Source organism: Hoplias malabaricus, chromosome 3 (genome assembly GCF_029633855.1).
Source record: "Hoplias malabaricus isolate fHopMal1 chromosome 3, fHopMal1.hap1, whole genome shotgun sequence".
NCBI classification, from domain to species: Eukaryota; Metazoa; Chordata; class Actinopteri; order Characiformes; family Erythrinidae; genus Hoplias; species Hoplias malabaricus.
In genome coordinates, this window is record NC_089802.1 from 20,755,078 (window position 1) to 20,780,813 (window position 25,736).

The following is a 25,736-nucleotide window of genomic DNA, read 5'->3' on the forward strand; positions in this document are numbered from 1 at the left end:
TACGCAGCTCATGGGATTTGTATTTCACAACGGGAGTTAACCGCTTAAAGCGGAGCTAGTAAAAACTACAGTATTTTGACTTCCGCTCCCGGCAGGCAGTTCGACTCGGAGGGGAACACCGATTGGTGCATTTTAAACAAGACCGCGGCCGAGGAGAGTCTACTGGGAAGCCTTGTGGTCAGCGGCGATTGTTCTAGATAAAAAATAAATAATAATATTAAAATACAAAAGGCGAAGAAACGTATTTATTTAAACGGACTTCTGACTCTATTTTCCTGGGGAATAAATAGTTTTACTCTGTGCTGACGTTTAACTCTGACTCAGTTCAGCCGCAATTCGTTGTTGAAATGCAGTTACCTTTAACTGCTGCTGATTTTTTTTATGTTCTGTTTTTGAACTTATTTAATGTTAATTGAATTTTACATGCGACATCTATGTAGTCGCTGCTATTACTAGCACAAAATAAAGGGTATTACTTAACGTTACGCGAAGGCCGTTTCTACTAACCAGGTTTGACCTTTTACCTGATCTTAAGCGACCGCGCATATGTTGTTGTTGTTGTTGTTTTTGTTTTTGAGATGTTTTACTTTCTTTCTCAGAGCTATGGAGTCCTGCCTCAATTACAAACCGGAGAGAGTTGGGTCTGTCATTGTGGAAGATTTAAGGAAAGACCTCTTTGCCGAATTCTCCAAAATCCCTGCTTCTCGGGTAAAAACATCGTTTGCCAGTTTTATTATTGCGGAAGCCAGTAACAAAAGAATACAAATGAGAAGAGGTGGAAAAGCTATTTTGTATATAACTGACTTTAAAAATAATTTAATAATCCGTTTTCAAAACTTTGTCCAAATAGTCTTACCTGTTCCTATAAACAGTCGCATACAAATAATAATAAGAATAATAACTGTTAATAAAAATTGCATGTCATGTATAAAGCTAATAATTTTACAGTAGACGCGTTTATTGATCATAATTTGTGGTCTCAGATCTGATTGCACGATTAAGTCTTAAAATAGCTTAATTACAGATTGTCCTTATGTATCAAATTAAACTCAGCTCTGAACTGTGATTTGCTTGTTAATAGGAGTCTGTGATACTGGAGAAAGAAAATTTGCAGGTGTACCTCAGGATACGTCCGTTTACCTCCACAGAGAGTAATTTTGGAGAATCACAGGTATGGACAGTGTTCATATTAAACTGGAGATAATTCTGATATCCTGAACTCTTAAAAAAAAAAAAAAAAAAAAAAAAACCTCGTTTGCTCTTTCGCCAGTAACATGCTTTTTACGTCCGCTGTCCTAATACAGGATTGCATTTCAATTGAGTCTCATGACACCGTTGTTCTGAAGGCCCCAAGAATATCCCTAACAGCGAGGCAAAGTGAAAAAATAGGGCCCCAGATTGCACAGAGATTCCAGTTTTCCAAGGTATGAGACAAGCCATTTTCATTTATTATTCAAGCACATTGTACATAAACAACATTTGGCAGACACATTTATGCAGTGTGGTTTACAGTCCATGTCATGTTACAGATGTAGGCAATTGTAGTGTTAGGAGTCCTGCTCTGGACTCTTGGTGTGGTGGGGTGTGTCTACCCAGGTGGGGAACTGGACCCTGGCCTGACACATTTGCAGTGTTAGCCACTACACAACGCCAACTAAAACCAATCTACATTCTTAAATCCGCTAAATTCATTGTTCAGGTGTATGGTTCAGAGACGACACAAAGGCAGATATTTGACGGAACCACAAAATCCCTCGTGAAAGATGTCCTGGGAGGGGAAAATTCCCTCATCTTCACTTACGGAGTTACCAATGCTGGGAAAACTTTCACATTTTTAGGTAAGTTCTTCTTCCAGGGCTCCTCGCTTGTGAGTATTAGATCTCTTCTGCAGTGGAGACATGACTAGTCTGGCTCTTATTTTTAAGGCCCTGAAACCGACGTGGGGATTCTGCCAAGGTCCCTGAATCTGATCTTTAACAGCATAGAAGGAAGAATCTATGCTCAGAGTAACATCAAGCCCCACCGCTGCGTAGACTTCATCAGACTCACCAAGGATCAGCAGGACGAAGAGGCAACAATTAAAAAAAACCTTCTTAGAAGATTTAAAGAGGTAAAGCACAGGGTTTTTACATGTTTTAATTAACAAAGCACCAAAATGAAACTTCTTGACAGAAACTGAACAGAAAATGGATGGCTATAAAAAATATATTATTTAAAATTTTTACAAATTATATACAAACTATTTAGGCTATTTATATACAAGTAATTATTACAAATATTATGGAGAGCACAATATGTGCTTTTTAGGTCTTTGATGACAGAGTAGATTGTAGATTATTATTATCATTAATATTATTTTATTTTCATTATTTACATATAATAGAGTTAATATGACATTAATAAGTTAATGGAAATTAATGTGAATTGAACATCAATGTTTTTAATTGCATTTTATATCTAGTTTTTAAAATTATTATTATTATTTTAATAAATATTCTTTTTATTTCCTTCCCCCCATAGAATGATTTGCAAAAAAGCACCTCCAGCATGTCTCATTCTGCTTGTAGTACATTGCTAGAGGGCAAGTATCTACATTTCTTTCTGTTTATTTATACCTGTTCCTTTAGAAAATAGTATTAAATACTGTATTTCGCTATCGCTTTAGGTTCCAGCTGTAGTGATTTAGATGCAGAAAGTCTTTGTTTGGAGGAAGATTCTCAAGTCAAGTTCTCAGTGTGGGTCTCCTTCTGTGAAATCTACAATGAAAACATACACGATCTGCTCAACTTTGCCTCACACAGTTCTCAGAGAAGGAGCGTTCTACGGCTTAGTCAAGATGTTAAAGGGAACACGTTTGTCAAAGGTAACCAGATGGTTCTGATAAATGGTCAGCTCCTGTTCTGTTTCTATACACAGTACTAGGTCCATTTTTGCAATGTTTACTTGCCAGCCTCTACATTTCTAGTATTGACTGCAAATGTTTCCTTTCATGAGACATTAGTACAAATAATCATTTTATTAATGCTAAAATTTAATTGTCTTCACAGATCTGACTTGGGTCCAAGTAAACAGTGCTGACGAAGCATACAGAATTCTGAAGATTGGACGTAAAAATCAGAGCTTTTCTTCTACAAAACTAAACAGTGTGTCAAGCAGAAGGTAAAACGTTTTAAATGATTAAGCTGTTATACATATGCAGCTACCACTCACAAAGGTGGTACCAAAATACATTTATAAAGTGTATTTTTTAAAAATGAAAAGATTGTTTAAAAAATCTGCTTGTTAATGTTATTAAATATGTTAATGCATTAAAACTCATTAATAACCAGTTATAACAGATAGACAGAAAGAGCAACAGTGATATGTTTGTCAAATAGTGAACCCTCATCTATCTACACTCTTAAACCTCAGATCTTACCTGATACTGACCTTACTTGGCCTTCCCCATCAGTTGACGTTAAGCCTGTCAGCTTCAGCACATATTTGTTAATACATTTAACCAATTAACCACTAAATTATCAAACGAACCACAAAGAGAGTGTCTTTTTATACATTCATGATAATGTGGTTTTACCCTAAATGACATGTTAAATGACTAAATTCACATTCTCATGTTTACCTTAAAATGTTTTGTATGTCAAATGACTCTTTCAGTTTTAGACAAAATAGAGGTCACTGTTGCCCTTTCTATCTCTATGTTAAACATTATTATTAATGACTTTTAAGGTGTTTACAATCTAATTAATAACCATGTAATAAACTGGTGTTTATGACATTTTATAAATGTTTTCACATGTCTTATATTCAAGTGTTACTCTTATGCGTAAATATTATGATAAATATACAACGGTTGTATTGTAATACATTATATAGTATAAATCAAACATATTTTGTTCTTTCTCAGCCATAGTATTTTCTCTATCCGAATTCTGCGAATTGAAGATATGTGTGTTCCTCGAGTCCAGGCGATAAGCGAGTAAGAATTTTTGTCCAGATATTTTAAAGGGGACATAATTACCTATGTTTTCTGAGTATGCGGACCACTAAAACTAACTAAGTTTGTTTATTTCAGTTTGTGGGTTGGTAGGAACTACAGGCTCTCAATTTATTTTGCTAATGCACTGATTTTGATTTTGAAAATATGTACCATTTTAAAGCTGAAACTAGGGAGCAAATATACACTGCACAGTTAATGGTTCCTTTGCTAATGATTTATTAAGAAATTTTACTTTAAATCTGGCCTTTTTCTTGTACTTTATTTTTTAAAAATTATGTAAACGTGTGGTGTTGTGCAGCGAAATATTTTAAATAAATAATAAAATCTTTGCAGAAAGCTTAGTTTTTGTACATGGACCGCCAAGTGTGCTGTACATTTTAAACATTGTGACATTGTATTTACATATCAGAACAACAAAGCAATATGTAACAATTCAGTCTCAGTACTAGCATTATATCTATGTTTTAATATATATTAGTTTTGGTTGTTAACTGAATGTTTGTTATGCTGCAGGTTGTCTCTGTGTGACTTGGCAGGATCAGAGCGATGTGCCAAAACCCAGAACAGAGGCGAACGCCTAAAAGAAGCTGGCAATATCAACACATCTCTCTTAACTTTGGGGAAATGCATAAATGCATTGAGACTGAATCAGACACAGTCCAAGTGAGCTTTTGATCTATGTCGCATTTAGAATTAGATTATAATCACTTTATTAGCCACTGTGCTTGCACACAGAGGAATTCGTTCTCCTTATTTTAACCCAATCCGTGTAGTGAAACACACATTTACACACACTGTAACACTAGGTGGCAGTGAGCACACATGCCCAGAGTGGTGGGCAGCCCTAGCCACTGTTGTTTATCAAATAACCAGCCAAATAGATGCAAATGTATGCATGTTATTTAATACCTCTTTGTTAGCCAACAGTATATCTGATTTAAACCACAATTTTGGGTTTATATATATATTTTTAATACGTATGTATATGATTTATTTATATATATATATCTTTCTGTTCTTTTTACTAGGTTCCAACAGCACATCCCTTTCAGGGAGAGTAAGCTTACTCATTACTTGCAAGGCTTTTTCTGTGGCCGTGGAAAAGCGTGCATGATTGTCAACATCAACCAATGTGCTTCTATGTTTGATGAAACCTTGAATGTGCTTAAATTCTCTGCAGTGGCTCAGAAGGTTAGTCATGCTTTTGTTTCACCATTTCTGTCTCATCCCATGGTTCATGTCAGTTTCTTCTCAGAAAAGATTTTTCATGTACATTGTAGAAGGTCATATAGAAGGTTAAGCCATCATTATTTGTCTTAGTCATGCATTGAATGTATTTGAAGGTTACATGTAGGCACATGTTTGTGCATTTGCTCCCTACAAAATTGAAATAAGACCACTATATACAGTGGAAATATGCTTGACAGTGCTATTGAAGTGTTACATGTTCAAGCACCTGCCCATTTGCTTTCATCCTGTACAAGTGCCCATCCATCTTAATGTATATTATAATTTTGTTTCTCTGTGCACTCCAAATATTTTCTCTAGGACTATAGCTTTTATGTGATATTTGAATAGCCTATTCGTAAAGCAGGGGTAATGTTTCTTTGAAAAGATTACATTCCTTAATGGGTCCATGACCTGGCAGATGCTGATATTAGGTGTTTCCAATAACTTCCTAAAGCATGTCACATTTATGTCTGATTTCACTGTTCATGATTTTATTGTACATTTCATAATTACCCTTAAATGGAATAACTTTAGTATTTAAAAGTTATTTTGTACTTAATTGTCTTGCCCAAGCAGAACATGTGGCTTCCTCTGAAATATTAATTAACCTTCCTTAATAAAATTCCTTGATATACATTGTACATTAATTTTTTTACATTGGTGGCATGGTGGTGCAGCAGGTAGCATCGCTGTCACACAGCTCCAGGGTCCAGGGAGTCCAGGATTGCGATTCCTGGTAGGCTCCAGACCCACTGCAACCCTAAACTGGATAATCGGTTACAGACAATGAATGAACAAGCGATAGTTCAAGCTCTATATTTCCCCTCTTAGCCCCCCACACCTCAAAATGTAATTGCACAAGTCTGTTTACTGTCAGTTATAAGTAGGTTGGCCAGCATTATCTTCCCTGTGCATAAATTCAGTTATCTGAATTAAAAATAATTTGTAAATCCAGAAAACGTCAAAGGATTTGGAATTAAAATAGAGGATGTTCCCTGAAGCATTTTGTTAGTTCTTTAATAGCCAGCTATGATCTGATTTTTAACTCTGGGTGTGTTCATGCTGAATGCTGTAGGTTTTGGTCCTGAACCCAAAGCCGATGTTTAGCATTATGCCAAAGAGATCTGCCAGAGATGTCTCTATGGTGATCAACAATGTGGACAAGAGAGAGTGGACCAGGAGAAGCACTTTGATTGGCTGGGAGACAAGTTTAGAGGATGTACAGGAGTATGACAATGATGAAGATATGGAAGCGGAGGAGGAGGAGGAAGAAGAGGAAGAGGAAGAAAGTTGTGATGAGAGTGTAGTGGAAAATACGGTTTTAGAAGCTGGAGATGATCAGGAGTTGCAAGAGGTATGGTGTCTATGTTATAATATGAATGCATTTACTATTAATCTATTTAATTAGGGGTGTGCAGATATGGAATTTCTGCACTGATAAATGAACTGGCATCTTGTTACAGTCACATTATAATCCACATAACAAGTTTGCTGAGTATAGTAATATAAATTAATAACTATGAGATGGTTTTGTTCACTCAGGTTAAGCCTAGTCTTAGTTCATATTCCTTATGATGTATTCAGACATTTTTCAAGTGAAGTACCATTTCCAATGTTTTGTTTTGTAACCTCTCAATAATGTAAACTACTGTGGCATGTATACACTCTTAAGTAAGAAAATTGTCAAGCCTAAACTGTCAAATATCTAGTTAATGGCAAAAAATACTGTATGGAATATTGCAAAAAAGGCTTGCTTTCTAAAATTAAAAAGATGTTACATTTTTAAAAGAGGAACCAAGAAGTGGATTGGGAACAAGACCCTGAGGCTCATGTTCTGGCGAGTGTCCAGATTTAAATTCTATAGAGAACCCTTAGACTTGTTAAACAGTCTATATTGGAAATGTTTGTAATGGCTCCTTGACTGTTAGAAGCTGTCCAAAGTGATTGGAACAATACTGAATTTTTCAAAAGCTGTCTGCAAGGCCTGAACATTTAAAGATATCAAACGGAAACATTCCCACTAGGGCTTCAGTGACCACACAAGAGCATTCTGTACTTCTACAGTTAGACTGGATTCCATCTGTTGCTTTTCATACTTTGTACGCCTCCCCTTTTCGCCTCCTGTTCTTTAATGATCCCTCCAGAACAACCACAGAGCAGGTATGATTTGAGTGGTGGATTATTCTCAGCACAGCAGTGTCACTGTTGTGGTAGTGTTGTACACTGTTGTGGTGGTGTTGTGTTAATGGGTGTTGCGTGAGTGGATGAGACATAGCAGTGCTGCTGGAGTTTTTAAACCCCTCAGTGTACTGTTTAACTAGGAAAAGTCAAAAATATTCAGCCAACAGTATACTGTGGGCAGCATCCTCTGTCCACCTTTGAAGGGACTAGAGGACGACCAACACAAACTGTACAGGAACAGATGAGCTACTCTCACTGATTTTACATTTAAAAAACCCAAGAGCAGTGCTTTGTCTGATCCATCAACATGTCTCCATGCCCGCTCTATGCTGGTCCTCTGGGGGTCCTGATAGTTCAAAAATGGGGTGAAAGGGGGCTAAAAAAATATGCAGAGTCTGTAAATGTAGAACTGTGAAAAGTGCCCCTATATGGTCTGTGGAACTGAGAGAATGGACAGTGATTTTAGAAACAAGAAGGTGGCTGATTGTTGTATAATAAACTATGTTCTTTTGAAAATGAAGCCTCCATTTTGGAAGGGGGTTAATTTGCCTGTGGCTATGTGAGATTCAATTTGACCACGTGTTTTTAATTGGGTAAAATGAACTTAATTTAGACATTTTATGAGGTCTTTTAATGTTTATTTTTACTTTTCCTACTAATTCTCAAACTATTACTGACATTAGTGGTGCCAATAGTCTTTAGAGTGTTTTTGTCTGAAGCAACAGAATGTGTTTTTCAGTGTGTGGAAAATTGGAATTCAAGTTGTTACTTGTAATTATGGACTGCACTTATGGCTGGGCAATTAATCGAAAATGAATCTAAATCGACATTTAGAAGTTCTATTCAACATAAATTTGTCTATATTGATTATTTTTATTCTGTTATGTTCATCTACTGTCCATTTTAAAAACCACACTACCAAGCTGTAGTTACGTGATACTGCCCCTATCTGCCTCATGGAAGCAACCTAAATGCAGAGGCCGACCAAGCAACTCAAGCAGCTCGTACCAAAGAAAAACAAAGTGTCTGTGGATTGGACGTGTTGTGTTTTTACTATAATTAAGACGACATTGAACAAAAAATGTCAAATGTAAACGAGAAAAAACTGTTTCAGCGGCCAAAGCACAATCACACACCAAATATAAACAGTTCTCAAAAACAAGAGAGGAACAAGCTTCCAGCAATGTTAGGAAATATATCTCATATTTAATACTGGAGCAGATGTACAGTACAAACTTGACAGTGAACTATGAGGGTCAAAAACAAAATAATCGTTCATTAATCATAATCATGAAAAAATGTACAATTAATTGTGATATTGATTTGTGCTCACATTGCCCAGCTCTAACATCACTGTATTATAAGATTGATAATATTTAATCTTTTTATATTTGATTTATTTTTTTTAGCTTAAACAGAAGATTAATGATCTTGAACAAAAGCTCTCCAAAGCAGAATCTGATAAACTGTCGATGGAATCCCAAATCAGGGAAGAAGTTACCAATGAATTCATGGAACTGTTTTCTAACATGGAAAAGGATTACAAGTAAAGCCAAGTTCTTTTTTTCTGAAGGAAGTCTAGTAATTTTAAGCCTGCCACATACACTTAATGCATTTTTGTTTCCTCAGTGAACGTCTTGTGAGAGAGAAAGAAATTGCAGAAGAAAGAGCTGAAAGGAGACTGGAAATTCTTAAGAATTTAGTCAACAGTAATGATAGCGAGTTGGTAGAAGCCAGCTCCTCTGGAGGTGCAACTAAGGTGAATATGTTCATTTTATTTTAAGCTTGTTTACTGTAATGTTTTTTTAAATGCCATGTGCATCATCATTTCACCTTTTGGCAAGTGAACATGAATAATGCATCGCATTAGCATTTTTATATTGAGACATGAAGCTATGCGCTGTTTCCCCTGTTGTTCAGGAAATGAAAATGGAGTTTAAGGATTGTATGATTGAAGTCATGCAAAATGAAGATTCAGATGCAGCACAGATGTGTCCAGAAAGGGGAACCCTCTCCCCTGGAGCAGAAAGCAGACTAAGGACACAGCTGGATGAAATGTCTGAAGAGCTCCTCAAAAGCCAGCAGCTCCTCAGTATAAAAACCAAGGGTATGTTCACTAACTTTGATCCATGTATACCATATAAAACACAGCAAGACGATATTTTGTCACTCTAACAGCTTGGTAAATTTCATTTCAGAAATGGATGCCCTGCTTGTGGAACTTAAGAATTCTAGTGACCAGCTACAGGAGACTAACCAGGTTGGTTTGATTCACAGCTATCATTTTTAGTACTATAATGTTGTAGTTGGTTTTCAAGTATTCATTTATTTCTTGTTCCTTTTTGTAGAAATATGAAAATCAAAAAACAAGGTGTCAGGAGCTCGTAGTGATCTGCCAAGAGAAAGATGAAATGATCTCCAAACTACAGGCTACTCTGGATCAAAATACTGAGGCAGCTAATGAATCTGTGAGTTTTAATGAATTAACTGTATTATTAATAATAATAATACTTTCTTTCTTATATAGCTATTTTCTAAAAAAAAAAATTATGCTTATTATTATTATAATTATTATTAACATTATTGTTATTATTATTATTATTATTATTATTATTATTATTAATACTATTTCATTTTTATGGAGAATTGTGGATGGTTGCTGGGCTTGAAAGTGTGAATTAGGAAAGTAGTGGCATTTAATCATTTACCAAGATATCATTTTAAGGCTACATTCACATTACCAGGGTGAAGATACACAAATCTTTTTTTTTTCTTCCCCCTCTCTCTTCACTTTTGCATTAATATCACTCAGATCTGATCTTTTTATGGCTGTCTGAACACCTCAAAACCAGTTTTGAAAAATTTGAGAAACTCTCAAATGTCCTGTTACATCGGATGTGTGTCCTATTCCTGGTAATGTCTCATGAATGTGAATGATCAGATTGGATTTCACTCATCCTTTTGCCTGTTCCCATGCGCTTAGTACTGTCGCCTCAGCCAGCACTGGCAGTACAACCAAACAATAATGGAGGAGAGCCACAAGATGCTTCCCATATAGCACCATACTCTCTACATATGGTGGTTTTCCATTGCATAGAACCTGCTTGGCTTGGCTTTTTAGCTTTTCCAGTAGGCAAATCTGATACCTGGTACACGAAACCGGTTCAAATGCTGCTATGATTGGTGGCTGACAAAAAAACTCCAAAGAGAGTCAGATGTGCAACGAGGAACAGAAAACATTGTTTAGTCCCCATAAAAAGAAATCATGTGAATATATGAAAATTAAACACATTTTACATTACTGTCACTGTTGTTGTGTTTTCAAAGCCCACACTTCCCGTTAGAGACTTTGTTTTGGCAGGGAGCTGTGCTAAAGGAAAAAGAAACCAGGGCTGAAAAACTAGCCGAGCTGAGTTGGTACCATGCAGTGGAAAAGCGCCAGTAGTGCACGTCACTGATGATAAAACTAAAACTGCAAAAGCCAAACAGGGCACTCATTCAATAGATTTGAAGTTTATAACACTATTAATTGTTTCATAAATCTACATTCAACTTCCTACATGTGTATTATTTTATACTCTACACTGTGCACTTCATCAGTGTGCGCATTTGTGCTGTTTCAGGGACAGATTCCTTCATATTACAGGCAGATACATGTCACATATGCTATACTCACACAGCAGTGGCATGGAAAGGATGTGGAAACAGACATGGAGATCATCTGGAATAAAGAAAAGGGAGGTTTTGTGATACAAAGTTGAAAAGTCTGATTGCATTCCTTTATTTCAAAATCAAAAGTTATTGTATGAAACATGATGGACATTTCCTTCTGGTCATCGCCTGATGCACTGTTCATACTGTGATCTTTCAGATATATCAAATCAAATTTATTTGTATAGCGCCTTTTACAACTGACGTTGTCACAAAGCAGCTTCACAGTTTCAAAACAGAACATTTAAATCAAAGCCCAATGCAAGCAAGCCGGAGGCGACAGTGGCAAGGAAAAACTCCCTCGAGGCTGGAGGAAGAAACCTTGGGAGGAACCAAGACTCACAAAGGGGACCCATCCTCCTCTGATCAAACTATAGATTGAATTTTAAATGATCACTAATGAAATGTCATTATGCTACATAATAATAATAATAAGGTGAGCAGCTGGTCTGGTCTGGTCTGCAGGAGAATCCAGCAAACAATCTTCCATCAGTGGGCCACCATTCTCTCAGAAAACAGTAAAACAGTAAAGGGAAGCAGTTAGTTTAGTTGAGTGCAGCAGAGAATAAGAGCATGTGAATATTTTCTTTAGTGTAGTGACGGATCTGACTGTAACAGACCGGGAGTAGGGAAACCAGAAGGAGCTCAGGCAAAGACATTCTTTCGCTCCAAGTAAGAGAAATTGTGAGCATGTCATCCAGGTTTACCCTGATTCTCCATGTCCATGAGTTCCTGAAATGACAACCTTAAACTCGACAGAGGTTAGTTGCCAAAGGCTAAACTGAACAAGTGTGTTTTGAGCCTAGACTTAAACATAGTAGATAGATAGATAGATGATAGATAGATAGATACTTTATTGATCCCCAGGGGAAATTAAAGGTCTCAGTAGCTTACAGACTTAGACATCACATACACGAATCACTAAACAGCAATGGACTAATAGAGTTTTAAAAAAAAAAAAAAAAAAAAAAAAATCAAATACCCAAGAAGCTGACAGTGTGCTTAAGAATAATCAATCAATCGTCAGAGTAATCAAACATAGCCTGGCAAGAATCTGTGATACTGTGAGCAGCTGGGGATGATCTCTTTTGTGCAGCATATGATTTAAAAGTTGAAAAGGTGTGGATAATGCAATGGGTATGGAATGTGCAATATAAGTACAGTGCAATAACAGTGCAGTTTCAGAATTAGAAATAAATATATTAAATAAACTAGTGCAAGGCAATTTAGTGCAATGTACCTGTATTAAGTATACACCTACTATTGTAGCTGTCAGATTAAGGTACACATGAGGTAGATGAGTTGGTTGACTTGTCCAGTGGTTGACCTGTCTATTGTCCATTGTCCAGTTAGGTACACAGGTAGTGACTGTGTCTGCGTCCCGAACACTAGCTGGAAAATTGTTCCAGAGCTGAGGGGCTTTGTAGGAGAAGGCTTTCCCCCCCGCTGAAGTCTTATGAATTCTGGGTACTAGTAAGAGGCCGGCGCCCTGAGATCTGAGTAATCTTGGTGGTTCATAGTTTGTGATGAGGTCTTGCAAGTATTCAGGGGCGAGACCATGTAAGGATTTATACGTGAGTAAAAGAATTTTGTAATCAATACGGAATTTAACTGGAAGCCAGTGAAGGGCCGATAAGACTGGGCTGATATGATCAAACTTTCTAGTTTTAGTGAGGACCCTGGCTGCAGCATTTTGAAATAACTGGAGTTTACTCAAGTTTATGCTGGAGCATCCTGATAAAAGTGCATTGCAATAATCTAATCTTGATGTAATAAAAGCGTGAACTATATAGATATAGGTCACATTTATATAGAAAGTGTGAACAGCAGAACGAAAAAATCAGGTTTGGTCCTCTCTTACCTGCTGTGTGAACGTAGCCTTATACTCATGAATGTGATATGTCAAGACAGCCAGATCCTCTCTTTAATGTGAACATAGCCTAACACATTACCTTGATGACAGAAATGGATTAATTATATGACTCTTGTGGTTTCTTTCAGAGGACAATTATCGACACCATAAAAGAGGAGATCGTACACTATAGGAACAACTGCAAGTGTATTCTTTCTGCTAACAAACAGGAGATTAAAGACCACAAAATTCAGCAGCTCACGCAAGCTTTTAAAGACAAAGATGAGTGCTCAGATGAGCTCACACAGGAGCAGCTTTTACAGCAAAAGGTGAAGGATCTTACTGAGGATCTGATGAAGCAGGCTAGTGCATGTGAAGCTGCTGTTTCCTCGCTTGAGAAAGCGAGGGCAGCAAACATGAAACTCACAGATGAGAATAGGGCTCTTGGCAGCGAGATCAATGTGCTCCAGCAGGCAGCCAGCAACATGAGCTCCAAGCTCAAAGCCATGGAAACAGAACTAAGCACTCAGATGACTGTGGCAGCCAATCTTTCAGAGCAGCTTCACATGGCCAAAGCTCTTATTAGGGAGCGTGAAGAAGAGTGTAGCGAGCAATTCAGTACCATCGAATCCTTGAAGCTGGAGGCAGAGAACTTGCGCCAGAAGCTTGGCACCCAGGGAAAAATGAATGACAGCAAGTTCCAGTACACTGTTGAGGCCTTGCGGAAAGAGTGTGAGGCGATGATGTCCACTACCCAAGAGAAGAGCAGGAGGATAAAGGCCGTGGAGCAGGAGCTTAATGAGACCAAAATGGAATTGTGCCACTTTCAGAACCAGTGCAATCAACTCAAACAAGAGCGAGATGCCCTGAAAGAGGAACATGACAACATTCTCTCCCTTTACAATAGCAAGAAGTTGGCACTGGAGCAATTTCAGAGAAGCCACTCTGAGCTTCAATCAGAGCTGGATAGTCTGAGGCAACAGCTGGAGCAGCGTGAGCAAGCTTTCACTCACAGCGCTGAAAACGTGGTGCAGCTTCAGAAGGAACTTGCTGAGAGAGAGGCCCATGGTGCAGCTCTGCAGGAGAGACTGCTGCACACTCAGGAAGAACTGGGCCAAGCACAGGAAGATTTGAAGAAACAGCAGAGTAGAACAGAAGAGGAGGAGAAAAATGCTGCAGAGAGCTCTAAAGTGAGGGATGATGCACACAGAAGGAGAAGAGAAATGGAGGAGGAGCTCATTCATAAGGATACAAAACTGCAGATTAAAACTCAGGAACTTTTGAGGTAAGTCCCAACTTCAGTACTCAGTAGAAATTTGTTGTTGTACTTTCTTGTTAGTGCTGAGAAAGCAACTCTTGGATTAGATTTGTTTTACTGAGGGAAATACAGTGTAGATGATTCTGGAGAACTACTGTTCTTACAGCAAACCAATCACAAACACTCACACACACTCACTATTCAGAAGCTTCACATCTTTTAAAGTGGAAAGGTATGTCTGCTTAATTGGCCAGCTGTAGCTTGTTTGTTGCTAAAGTTTAAGGGTGTTTTCACACCTATGGTTAGTTTAATTCATGGTATTGTATACTTGGAGCGTTTCCCCTACGTTTAATTTATTTTCACACAGTGATAAATCAAAGCTCACCAAAATGCATCACAACAAACCATGTGAGAACATTCTCTTCGCTTATTGGTCAATTCTATATGGGGCAGGAGCAAGAAAGTTCATACAAGAAGAAACTTAAAATTTTGTCAGTTCTTTTTTTGCATGTTCTGCCGCATCCCATAATGCAAAGCACACCTGGCTACAGGAGCCATTTATCAGGAGTTCATCTGATAATTGGGTTGGATCAAGAACGGATCACATTCTCATCACAAATGAACTGCTCCAGAGTTCATTTGGGACTGGACCGAGACCACCTCATCTCAAGGGTCTCGGCGTGGTTGTTTTGGTCCACATCCGAGTGCATTTACTGCGTTCACACCTGTGCAAACGAATCATGCTAAAGGTGTAAAACGAACTGGAGTCCGATTTAACAAATCTGACTCTGCCTTGTACTTGTCTGTAAGTTTTATTAATTGAGTGCTTTTACATGCATTTAATTATCTGAACTTAACTGGATTTCTGCTGTTAAGATTACTCAAATGGTCATGTAAACAGCAAACACAGATTTCTGAGATTGGAGTGAGGTCTACAAATCAGATTAAGAAATCAGTTTAAGAGAACTGGATTTTAGCTCGGTAATCTGATTTCTCAGTGGTTGTGTACTCCTACTGTCATTTCTTCCTGATTTCTCAGTCTGTGCATGCATGCAAACATAACCAGACAGAGTGGAGAGCCATTTCTGACACATCCCTAAAACCGTTGAGATTTATCAAGTACTTACCGTCTTAAAATTCATCAAGTACAATTTGCTGCCCTGGTTCCTCACTGTCAGTAACGTAGAGACATGTGCTGCATTTTAAGAAACAGACGCTCTCGTGCAGTGTAGAGAAAGCTGTGAGAAGGGTAGCAATACGATCCATGTTTGCAGGTAAAGTGCGTCGATGTTTACCAAACGCCACAGCAGGAAGCTTATGTCACATCACTCTTAGATATTATTGGCTGTTGTAAAACAGAAATCAGATTATTGCCGGACTCATGTAAACTCTGAGTTTTCCCATTATCTGGGAACTTGATCTGTTAGGTTTTGTAGCATTTTTAATATGCGTTTACTTTCATTCAGTTAGTGGTCTCCTGTATTTACAGTCAGTTCCACCTTAAATAATGTAACACTACATTTTTTGGGTGGAATAGTTTGAGTAAGAAAGTGAATACTTCTTGTTTATAGTTGAAGTTTAACTTGTCTGTAAGTTTTTCTCCCTGTTTAAATTCCAAAAGAAGCTAAGTTGTAACTCACATTTCATTTTGTAGCACTTTCACTATGTGCTTATTTTCATGCAGTTAGCGCTGTCCTGAATTTGGGGTCAGTTATCAAGTATTACCCATCAGGTATCGGTGCATGAACAGAGCTCCTTGTCACTTTTCATGCTTCCTGTAGGCCATGCCCGAGGGAGCAACTGAGGGAGAGAGTTTGTGAGCCAGTTCGGACCAAGATATTTCCTATTTACTGAGCCAGGGCTGCATACAACAACAAGGCTTTTTTTCCAGTGTGCAATCAGACCAGCGAGGAAGCATACTCGGAATTTTATAAAACTATTTTGGATTAATATCACTGTAATTATTGGGTCAAAAGTGTAGAAAATATAGGGTCTAAAACAATAGTGACTTTTCAACAATAAATAGAGACAGAGGAGGAGAAGGCTTAAGCTTTAAGGAGATTGGTCAAGATGGAGGAGGCTATTGAACAGCTCAGGACCGTGAGCACTTTTCTTCTGCATTATTGACTTGAAGATCTTTATCAGGTTTACTTTTAGATTGTTTACTCATTCCTTTTTGTACTTTTGACAGGAACAAGCCAACAAAGTCTAAAACTAAAGTGACCTCTCACCAATAAATAGTAGAAATTATTATTATTATAATTATTATTATTATTTATTAAACAATCAAAAAACACTTTAAAGGTGCTCTATAAGAGTTCAATGCAGTACGCTTTTGTAAAATTCAGCAAGTGTCTCCTCACGGTTCTCTCCAGTGTTCATTCTCAACCCTGGCTCTGTAAATGTGTTTCCGACTAAGAAACAACACTATTCCAGCCAATCAGTTCAAACTCCTGCACAGAGGAGGAATGGGGAGGGGCATTGGAGCCTATGTATGGTTTGCAAGCCCAGTCTTGTTACCTTGCCAGTGTGCATGCATGAATTTGGTTGGTGAAGCTTTTCAAGCAGCATCAAAGGAAGGGTTGTGTTTGTTTTTCCTCTGAATCCAAAATCAACAGCTGTTCTCCAAAATCATAAACAGCACTAAACTGAACTAAACATCTAAATAGCATATACAATTTATAATTGTTAAAATGAATTAAATTAACAGTTAATTAGAATTGTGACGCAAATTAAATTTTCTTGAATATTATGTTGTCATATTTGATAAACTTTACATGTTTGAAATTCCACCAGAGGGCATTTTATTTCAAATCTGTTTAATCCTAAAAAGGAAACATAAAAAGATCACTGCAATCATCTAAAGCAGTGCGTCTAAGACCTGGTCCTGGTGGGCCACTGCCCCGCACACTTCAGTCTCTGTCCACGGGGATCCAGATATTTTTAAAAACTGACATTTTCGTCCCTAAATTTTTTTAAATATCCTCGTCCAAATAGGCAAATGGCTGCATTAGCATGCCAGTCCAGTAGGAGTCATAGGAATACATAGTACCTCTTTTAGAGAGACATCAAAACATCACAAAGCATGGGGAAAAACTGAGGTTTAATCAAAAAATCACTGTGCCACATATGTACGTACATATGGAGCATGGAGTGATTTTTCTGTCATGAAATAACTGGATCTAGATTTTAATAATGCATTAATTAATTCTAATACAGCATCATTTTATTCATATGTGGGAATCTGAAATCAAGTGCTGTCTGCATTTATACATTGCTGTTTTATGACTTATGTAATTGACTATATAGGGAGAGAGAAGCTGTTTGCGTTTCAGACACTTAGACACTGTTTTCCTCGTGCACATGAGAGCAGTGACAACAGCGTTTTCAAAAATGTGAAACTTTTTATTTTTTTATTATTTTTTTTCTTCCTGGAGAGCACTTTTAAAATCTATTTTATTGACCAAAAATACCCATTTTCATATGGACTGGAGGCCAAAATGTAGACAAAAACAAAAACTAGACAAAAACAAATGAAGAGCTAAATAAAAACACCCTCTGAAGATGGAAGTGGGTGTGATGAAGCAAGGAGCAAACCAAAACACACAGGGCAGTAGCTTACAAGCACCAGGATGGAGAATCACTGAGCTACACGGAGTATAATGGGAAAAAAAGCCTCTATAAACATCAATTTCAATCATTTTACACAGTTGTAATGTAAACTTTTCAACAATAATAATTAACATCACGATATTTGGCACCAGCTAAGTAATAACCCGCAGAAGATATGTTTGTTGTTCTTGAGTATGTCTTTAATCTCATGTCTTCACCTGAGCTAAGATATGTAATTTATGGGAAATCAGAGAAATTACATTACATGAATACATGAATGTCCCCTGGTAAAACATAGCTTCCATAGGTTTTAAATAGGCTATTTTTATTAAATATATTGCAGTGTGTGATAATGTATAAACCTTTATAAATAGTAGGATGAGTAACACACAGCATTGATTTGTCTTTCCTGGCAGATGTGAAAAACAAGTGATTGATGGGCTGGACAATGTTAAGAGCTTAAACCTTCAACTGCAACAAAAAGATAAACATATCTCGGATTTACATGAAAAGCTCTGTGAGGGAAAGGCAGAAACTGATCAACTACAGAAAAGGGTAAGTGATCTGGTCTTATGGTGAATTATCAGAATGACTGGCCTTCTGTTGTTGGAACTGACACATAAATCCAACATGTTCCCCCTAAGATAACATCCTTGACTGAAGAGATCCGAAAGCTGCAGCAAGAGCTGCGTGACATAAAGGAGGAGAAGGCTCAAGCTTTAAGGAGCTTGGCCAAGATGGAGGAGGCTATTGAACAACTCAAGACCGTGAGCGCTTTTCTTTGGCATTATTGACTTTGAGATCCTTATCAGGTTTTCTTTTAGATTGTTTACTCATTCCTTTTTGTCCTTTTGACAGGAACAAGCCAATTCACAAGAAAATCTCCAGCAGTATCAGGATACTTGTCAAGGTAATCCTTTCAAACTAAGCTGTTTGCAGAGCAACATTTCTATCTGTCATTCTATTACTCAGTTTTTCACCTCTTTCACTGTTATCAGAACCTCTAGATTGTAACGTCTTAATCCAATGGCATTAGATTGTATATTGTAGTATATTAAAAAAAATCTTGCATTTGATTTCTTTTTATAGCGCTTCTGGCCAAGGAGGAGCTGATTGAGGAAATGCGTCTCACTCTCACTGACAAAGAGAGGATACAAACGGAACAAGATGAAGTTCTTCAGACTAAACTGGTTGAGATTGAATCTTTAAGTGCAGGTAAAAGGACGCTCCCCCTCTCTCTTTTCACACACAGTTAAAGTGCACATTTTTCAGTGTCGCTGACAATAATGATGACTGCAACCTCTAATGATTCTTCTCAGAGCTCATAAGGTTAAAGGAGATGTGCCCAAAAGAGGGAATGACGGGCTCTGGTAATTCACACCAGGATGAACAGAAGGGACAACATACTGTGGGATCCTCAACAGTACGATAAATCAATTGTCTTTGATCTCACTGCATTTCCAATCCAGATAGGAAAATTTAATCCAGATAGGACAAATTGAAGCATTGGGAGAAAAACGATTTCTTTCTGATGTTCCAGACAGATGAGCAGCAGACAAAGAGCTTAGGAGGAATCCTTGTGTCCCCTGATGGGCCCCAAAAGCCAGAAGAGAAAGCAGACCCGGTGACAGAGGTCTCACAGGGTGAGATCCATGGCAAAGTGCAGTTTGAACTGGTAATAATATATATATGTATATATATATTTTTTTCTTTTCCTTTCTTTCCCCTCCTCCCCTCTCTCTCCTATTTCTCAAATCAGGATGTGACACACAGAGGTAATTTATTCACACAGCAGGTGTCTTGCGTTTCATAGGTCAAGTGATTATGAACTCTTCTACCACCAGGAGCTATGGCTGACCTATGGCAAGGAGTTACCTCATTTAAACACCAAAAAAAAGTCTAGAAATGTCAGTGTTGTATGTTTCAGTTGATCATCTACTTTCCTGCAGTTAAGTTTTGAGATGCAGAGCTCTAAGAAGGACCGCATAGTTTTTACAAAACTTACATTTTTAAAATGTGTTTATTTTTATTATTTTTGGTGTGGAAGGTGAGGTGAACAATCAGATTTTTGATTGTAGCATAAACAGAGTGTATAGCTGTGATTAAAGCAATTTTACTACAGAAACACTAATAGATTTAGGTCAGAAGATTCATTTGAAAAATATATATTGTATATATGTATTGCTCCATTAAAACCAAAAGTAGTACTGAAGCCTTTAGTTAACTCCAAACACTAAAGCATTTTGTAATATTCATATGATGCATGGGGTTATTTTGAGAGATTGCAGTACTAGAAAGTGTTCAGAAGTTGTTGAACGCTTCTGTAGTTTGGACCAACCTTAACAGAAAACAAATTTACATGATGGCAGTATGGTGAAGTACTTAGAAGAAGCTTTGAAAGGAATTTAACACAATAATATTTTTAACAGTATTTAACCATGTTCCCAAATTTAGCCACAAACTCCACTCCGTGTTTGAGTTTGCGAGCTACCCCCCTGTAGTGTTATTTTCACTATTAAATCTTGTGTCCAAAGCTAAAGCTTTCCCTGAAACTTGTACTTAGCAGATTAAGAGATTGTAATTCTTAAATCATCAACTCTGAGATATTATAATAAAGTAAAAAGAATGTTTTTTTAACCAGTTTGTCATGCATTTCACACGACACATTTACCTTCCTCCAAAAATACAAGTAATAGCATTTTAGCTTTGTTTTTGTAATTATATTTTTCAATTAATACTCAATACTAACACAAATATAATTGCATTGTCTTTATTTTACATTGAGTAATATATTTTATATTTAAATATCCATTATTTAAAGCTTCATTTTAAAATCTATTAAGCGCCCAAATATTTATTGATTACAAAAATAATTAGTTGCAGTCATAAATAATATATACATTTTTAAAATAATTTGTAATAAAATAGTTGTATGTTTCTAATGTACTTGCAGTTGCAGGGGGAGAAAGATACTTATTGATTTTGAAACAGCAAAATCTAATTATAAAGACTGAAGATCTGCTTCTCCACAACAGGAGGTCAGCAGAGAACAGATTGTTGCTACAACACATAAGACTAGAGTTTAATTTGCCAGAATTAATTATGCTCATAACTTGATTCAGTGATTATCTTCTTTTGAGGGTTTTTTTATAGTGTAGACATTGGTGATGGAGACAAAAGTGCATGTATTTGGAAAAATTGTTGATATGCAGTGTATATATATAGAAATCAGAACTAGATCTAGCTGCATTAGCATTCAAGAGGGAAAAAATCTATGTAAAGTCTAAGTCTATAGAAATACAAATGCAGTAAAATAAATCATATAAATACAGAAGCCGAGCATCAGCTAAATATTCTGCTTATCCTGAGGACTAGGAATGCATCAAATTATGTTTTTGAGAAATTCACTGATGCTGACCTTTTTTAAAGTAATCTGTCAAAATCAATATATTTCCGGTGTCTTAGCACACATAATTGCATTATCTGTTTGTTTGATTATTTTTCGCTCTTTTTTTTTCCCCCTTGAATAAAATTTGATATGTTATGTCTTAAATATTTACCAGCTCTGACTCTTGAAACAGCTCTCTCATTCTACAGTTTAACACATGCATGTGTTTGTCCACTTCCATCTTATTGCCTATATCTATGCGCAGACTGCAGTGCAGAACTCCTCTGTGCTCTCCACTGAAAGCGAGAATGAGGACAAACGCTTTCCCAAACCACAACTGGAGATCAGCTTCACCCCTCTCAAACCTGACCGCATCAATGTCCGCAGGCCAGGAGAAGAGGAGTCAGTTACAGTCAAAATCAGACGCACTGCTAGGAAAAGGAAAAGTGCTGAGATGGAGGTCTGTATTATCTCCCAATGCTGTGTTCTATAGAGTGTAGAAATGTGTTATTTTTTAAAGTGGTGATACAATGGCATTTAGGAATGTTTGAATGAATTATTATTGATTATAGTAATGTTCAATGAAATACACATAATTTGTAGTTTTTGGCTTGTTTTAAACGAAAACCATTAATGCAATTGAACTTGTGTTGTATTCAGTGCATTGTGACAATTGTGAATGGCAGAGATTTATAAAAAAATAATTATTATTATTTGAAACACACATTTCTACTGCGCTTTTGTTTTTTCAGATGTCATTAGAATCAGAGAACAGGAAGAACTTGCGTCTGAGAGGAAACTCCAGGGCCAATATACAGTCAGTAGAGGTACATATGTGTGTATACCTATATTGCACTTACTTACAGCTGCATAAGGTGACCAAAATGCTTCATTGTGATGCAGCAGGCAGAAAGTAATGATTGTATCTTATTATTTGCAGCCTTTCACATTAATATTAGGGACTAAAACTGAGTTTTTATTAATATGTATTTCATATGAGAGCATATGAGTTTTCCCAGTAACCCTCTAAATATGATGTCATCAAGTTCGTGAGTGCATTCATCCTTCATTTGTGCGTCAATATTTTTTGTCCCACAAGTCTCCCGCAGTGCTGGGTAAAAAGGGCAATCAATCAAGGCAACAGGATTCTCCTGCTAGCCTGAAAGGAAGAAAAGATGGAACCTTGCAGAAGATCGGTGACTTTATCCAAAGCTCACCGACCCTGCTAGGTAGCAAAGGTCAGTACTGGCTCTTTTATTTTAGGCACTGTCATTGCTATTGAACTTTACTCTCAGATGCCCTTGTCGCTAAATAACCCAAGCTTCTGCTCTCTTTCTCTCTTCAGCCAAAAAAATCATGGCAAAGGTTGCTGTGAAATCTCCAGACTCACAGATCACCACAGAGACAAACAACAAACCCAAGAGGTCCAAACGCAAGCTCTTCAAGACCAAAATTTCCTCCCCTCTTGATATACCTTCTCATCCGGTGAGTATGTCTACATAAAGTTGTTGTCATAACAAAACACCTTTGCGTTTTGTTTTCAATCATTTGAGTGAAATTCAACAGACATAGTATATAGAATGATTTGGAATAAAGTTCTGCATTGATGTATAAGGGACATATTTAAACAGGAGGAGGTTTCTTCATCAATAAATATGGTGTAAACAAAACAATTTTGCTGAGTTTTGATGTAATGCTCTGAGGGCACTTGCTGACGTGACTCAAATCATATCTATTTATTTATTATATTTTATTTATTTATTTATTTTTCTCTTATCGTGTCTCAGATCTAACCTCTACAAAGCTTGTATGGGCATGTCAGATCTGATTTTGTGAAATCAGAACATTCATATGTGTCCCTACATGGGTTACGATACATATCTGATTTGTGAGCATGTGACATGAATGTGAACAGCCAGACTGGATTTGCTTCTTTTTTTCCCCTATATGCATGCACTTACATCAACAATGGAGTAGAGGCTTAAGTGAGTCCCAAATAGCAATATACCCCCTAAGTAGTAAATTTTCTGATTATGACACTAAAATGTTACTTGGAAACCAGTTGTTTATTCATTCAACCTCTTCCTGTGCTGTGCTAAAGATGGTTGCTGCCTCGAAATTCACTTTACATTGCTAAAATTCATTTTACGTGCTGTCGTGCATTTTTTCAAACTTAAAGGCGACGTTTCACAATTGAATCCAAAAAATAGAAGTTGTTTTCTCACCATTGGCTAGCTCTCCAGTCAGTTTGGTCTACAAACGTTGGTCTACAAACATTTTCACCCATTTTCCATTTAAAAGAATGTAAAAAAAAATAGTGATGGATTTTTTTTTCAAAGTAATGACATATAAATTGGATATTTATGTGTCTGAATAAAATTTGGGATTAAATGGGTTAAATAAAAGGACAGTAAAAGTGAATGGTCTTCAAAATGTTAAATAAATGATACATATTAATTATTGCTAACTGAAACACATTGAAGCAAAAAATTATAGGTAGCAAAAAAAAAAAAATTTAAAAATTATTATATTGCTATTTTTATTATTATTTACTTACTTACTTATTTGCAGATTGTTGGTGTAGACCAAGAGGACAAAGAAAGTGATCATCACATCATCAAAAGGAAACTTAGATCAAGAACAGCTAGAAGGTGATCTTGTCCATGGGCATTTTCCTGATGCTGTCATTTATTCATTACTTGTAAATAACGTGACCTGTCCTTGCCTGCTGTGTGATGTATATAAATACTTCGTAGTTCATAGAGCTTTTTTTATATTACATTTACAGCCTTGTAATATGTGCAATTTTTTCTCTTTTATTTTTATATTTTTATTTAGGAACATGTGATGTCCATTTGATAAATACATCTCTCAAAATATATTGATTTATGATATTTCTTTCGTTTCTGTGTTTGTTCTGCTCTTTGGGGATGACACTGCTCAAACAGTCGAAGCATTAAATGTGTCCTGTAGTAATGAGTGTTGTACATTGTAATTATTACTCTAAACAAGTGGAGGTGAACTGTTGTGGCTCAGTGTTGAGGGTCAGATTGCTGTATGAAAACCATTCATCACCACTGTCAGTGGATGGAGGTAGTTGTCATCTGAGAAGAGTAAGTAATACATTTTCTCTTGATCTCTGCCCATGGCTCTAAGACAGGTCACAACTGCACTCAGCTGTCTGAGGCTGAAACTGTGTGACATTGAAAACAAAGCACACTTCATATTTGTGGCTCTGCCAGTGCTACAGTAATTCTAACCATAGAATGCTGTTAGCTCTCCTGAATTTTCTAAAGAGCAATATTATGTAATATTTTTTTAGCAGGAAAATTAAGCTAACTACAATCTAAAGTGGGGATGTTAGGTCAGAATCTGATGATTTTTATTCGTCCAATCATTCAATTAGTATTTGACTTTGTCTGATTTGTGTTTTGCTTTTGTGTCTGTGCACCCTCGCCCTTGAAATATATTGTAGCATAGTCATATTCATATGTTAAATAAATCTATCTTTTTAATAATTGAAAAGAACACTAGTTAAGTTTATTTCCTTGAGGTAAACATACGTAGTTATCATCATCTTTTCCACTTATCCATTTCAGGTTTGTGGTAAATAAAAAAATATATATTTTTTTATTATTATTATTACATATATTTATTTTCTTAAAGCAGTCAAATTTAGACTGTTTGAATAACATGCACCATTCATCAACCAGGACTGTATTAAACAACACAGTTTTCTCAGTTCAGTCAGATAACTTAAGCCTGTCCAATAGTAACAGAGCTGAGTAAGATTCCTATTGTCTTCAAATTTAAGCTCAAGTTAGCTGGCTAATGGGGAAAAAGCTTATTTTGTGGAATACTCAAAAACTAAAATGTAGCCTGAGTTTTAAAAAAATAAAGGCAATGACCTCAGTAAGGTGAGATGCACCTTTTATTTCAGAATTTGCTTACATTTCATCGGTTGACAGTCCCACTGCACGTAGGCCTGCTGGATCCTGATTCACTCAGTGCACTGGGATGTTCATAGTGATGGAACTCAAGTAGCTTGACTTTGCTCCGTGCACCTGTCACAGGGTGATGGATTGATTGACATCTGGGTTGTGTCATGGCCATTCATCAGTCCTCCCTCCCTGTGGACTGTGAGGCGGTCATCAGAGCAGCTGCTGTGGCCCTGGCACTGTTTGACCACGTTGTCAAACTGAGCAGGAGCCTCACTCCAAGGTGTCGTTTACTAAATGCGGTCATTTGTAGGAGAAGCCATGAAGTGAGTGGCAGCTGTTTCCTCTAGGGATGGTCACATGTCTCTATAATGGACAAGACCTCACAGTCTCATTCAGTCAATGATCATTGAAAATCAAGGCTTGATCCTGCATTTTTCATCTCATATGTCATTCCCAATTTTATAGTGTCAACTACACTGTGTACACTTTGCATGTCCAAAATAATAAAAAACACACACTTTACCTGGACAAATTAATCAAGTGAAAGGGGCAGATGTGTTTTATGT

The 25,736-nt window shown here is 36.9% G+C and overlaps 1 protein-coding gene across 2 annotated transcripts; it reads left to right on the top strand.

Annotated features, from left to right (window-relative positions):
* The first annotated feature begins 231 nt into the window (after window positions 1-231).
* kif20bb (kinesin family member 20Bb) lies at window positions 232-24,674 on the top strand. Of its 2 annotated transcripts, XM_066666586.1 has the most exons (30): window positions 232-510; window positions 600-708; window positions 1,082-1,171; window positions 1,305-1,424; window positions 1,700-1,838; window positions 1,926-2,110; window positions 2,521-2,581; window positions 2,666-2,863; window positions 3,048-3,159; window positions 3,905-3,976; window positions 4,511-4,660; window positions 5,026-5,188; window positions 6,303-6,581; window positions 8,818-8,954; window positions 9,038-9,167; window positions 9,329-9,515; window positions 9,607-9,668; window positions 9,757-9,876; window positions 13,121-14,256; window positions 18,258-18,396; window positions 18,486-18,608; window positions 18,700-18,751; window positions 18,931-19,056; window positions 19,161-19,264; window positions 19,382-19,516; window positions 21,495-21,689; window positions 21,982-22,056; window positions 22,329-22,467; window positions 22,575-22,714; window positions 23,801-24,674. In XM_066666586.1, exons 2-30 carry the CDS (start codon window positions 604-606, stop codon window positions 23,882-23,884), a joined length of 4,758 nt encoding a protein of 1,585 aa, XP_066522683.1. In that variant the 5' UTR covers window positions 232-510; window positions 600-603; the 3' UTR covers window positions 23,885-24,674. The 2 variants fall into 2 exon arrangements, with proteins under 2 accessions (XP_066522683.1, XP_066522684.1); XM_066666587.1 differs by lacking the exons at window positions 232-510; window positions 600-708 and having other exon boundaries at window positions 1,102-1,171; window positions 1,271-1,424.
* Window positions 24,675-25,736: the final 1,062 nt, after the last annotated feature.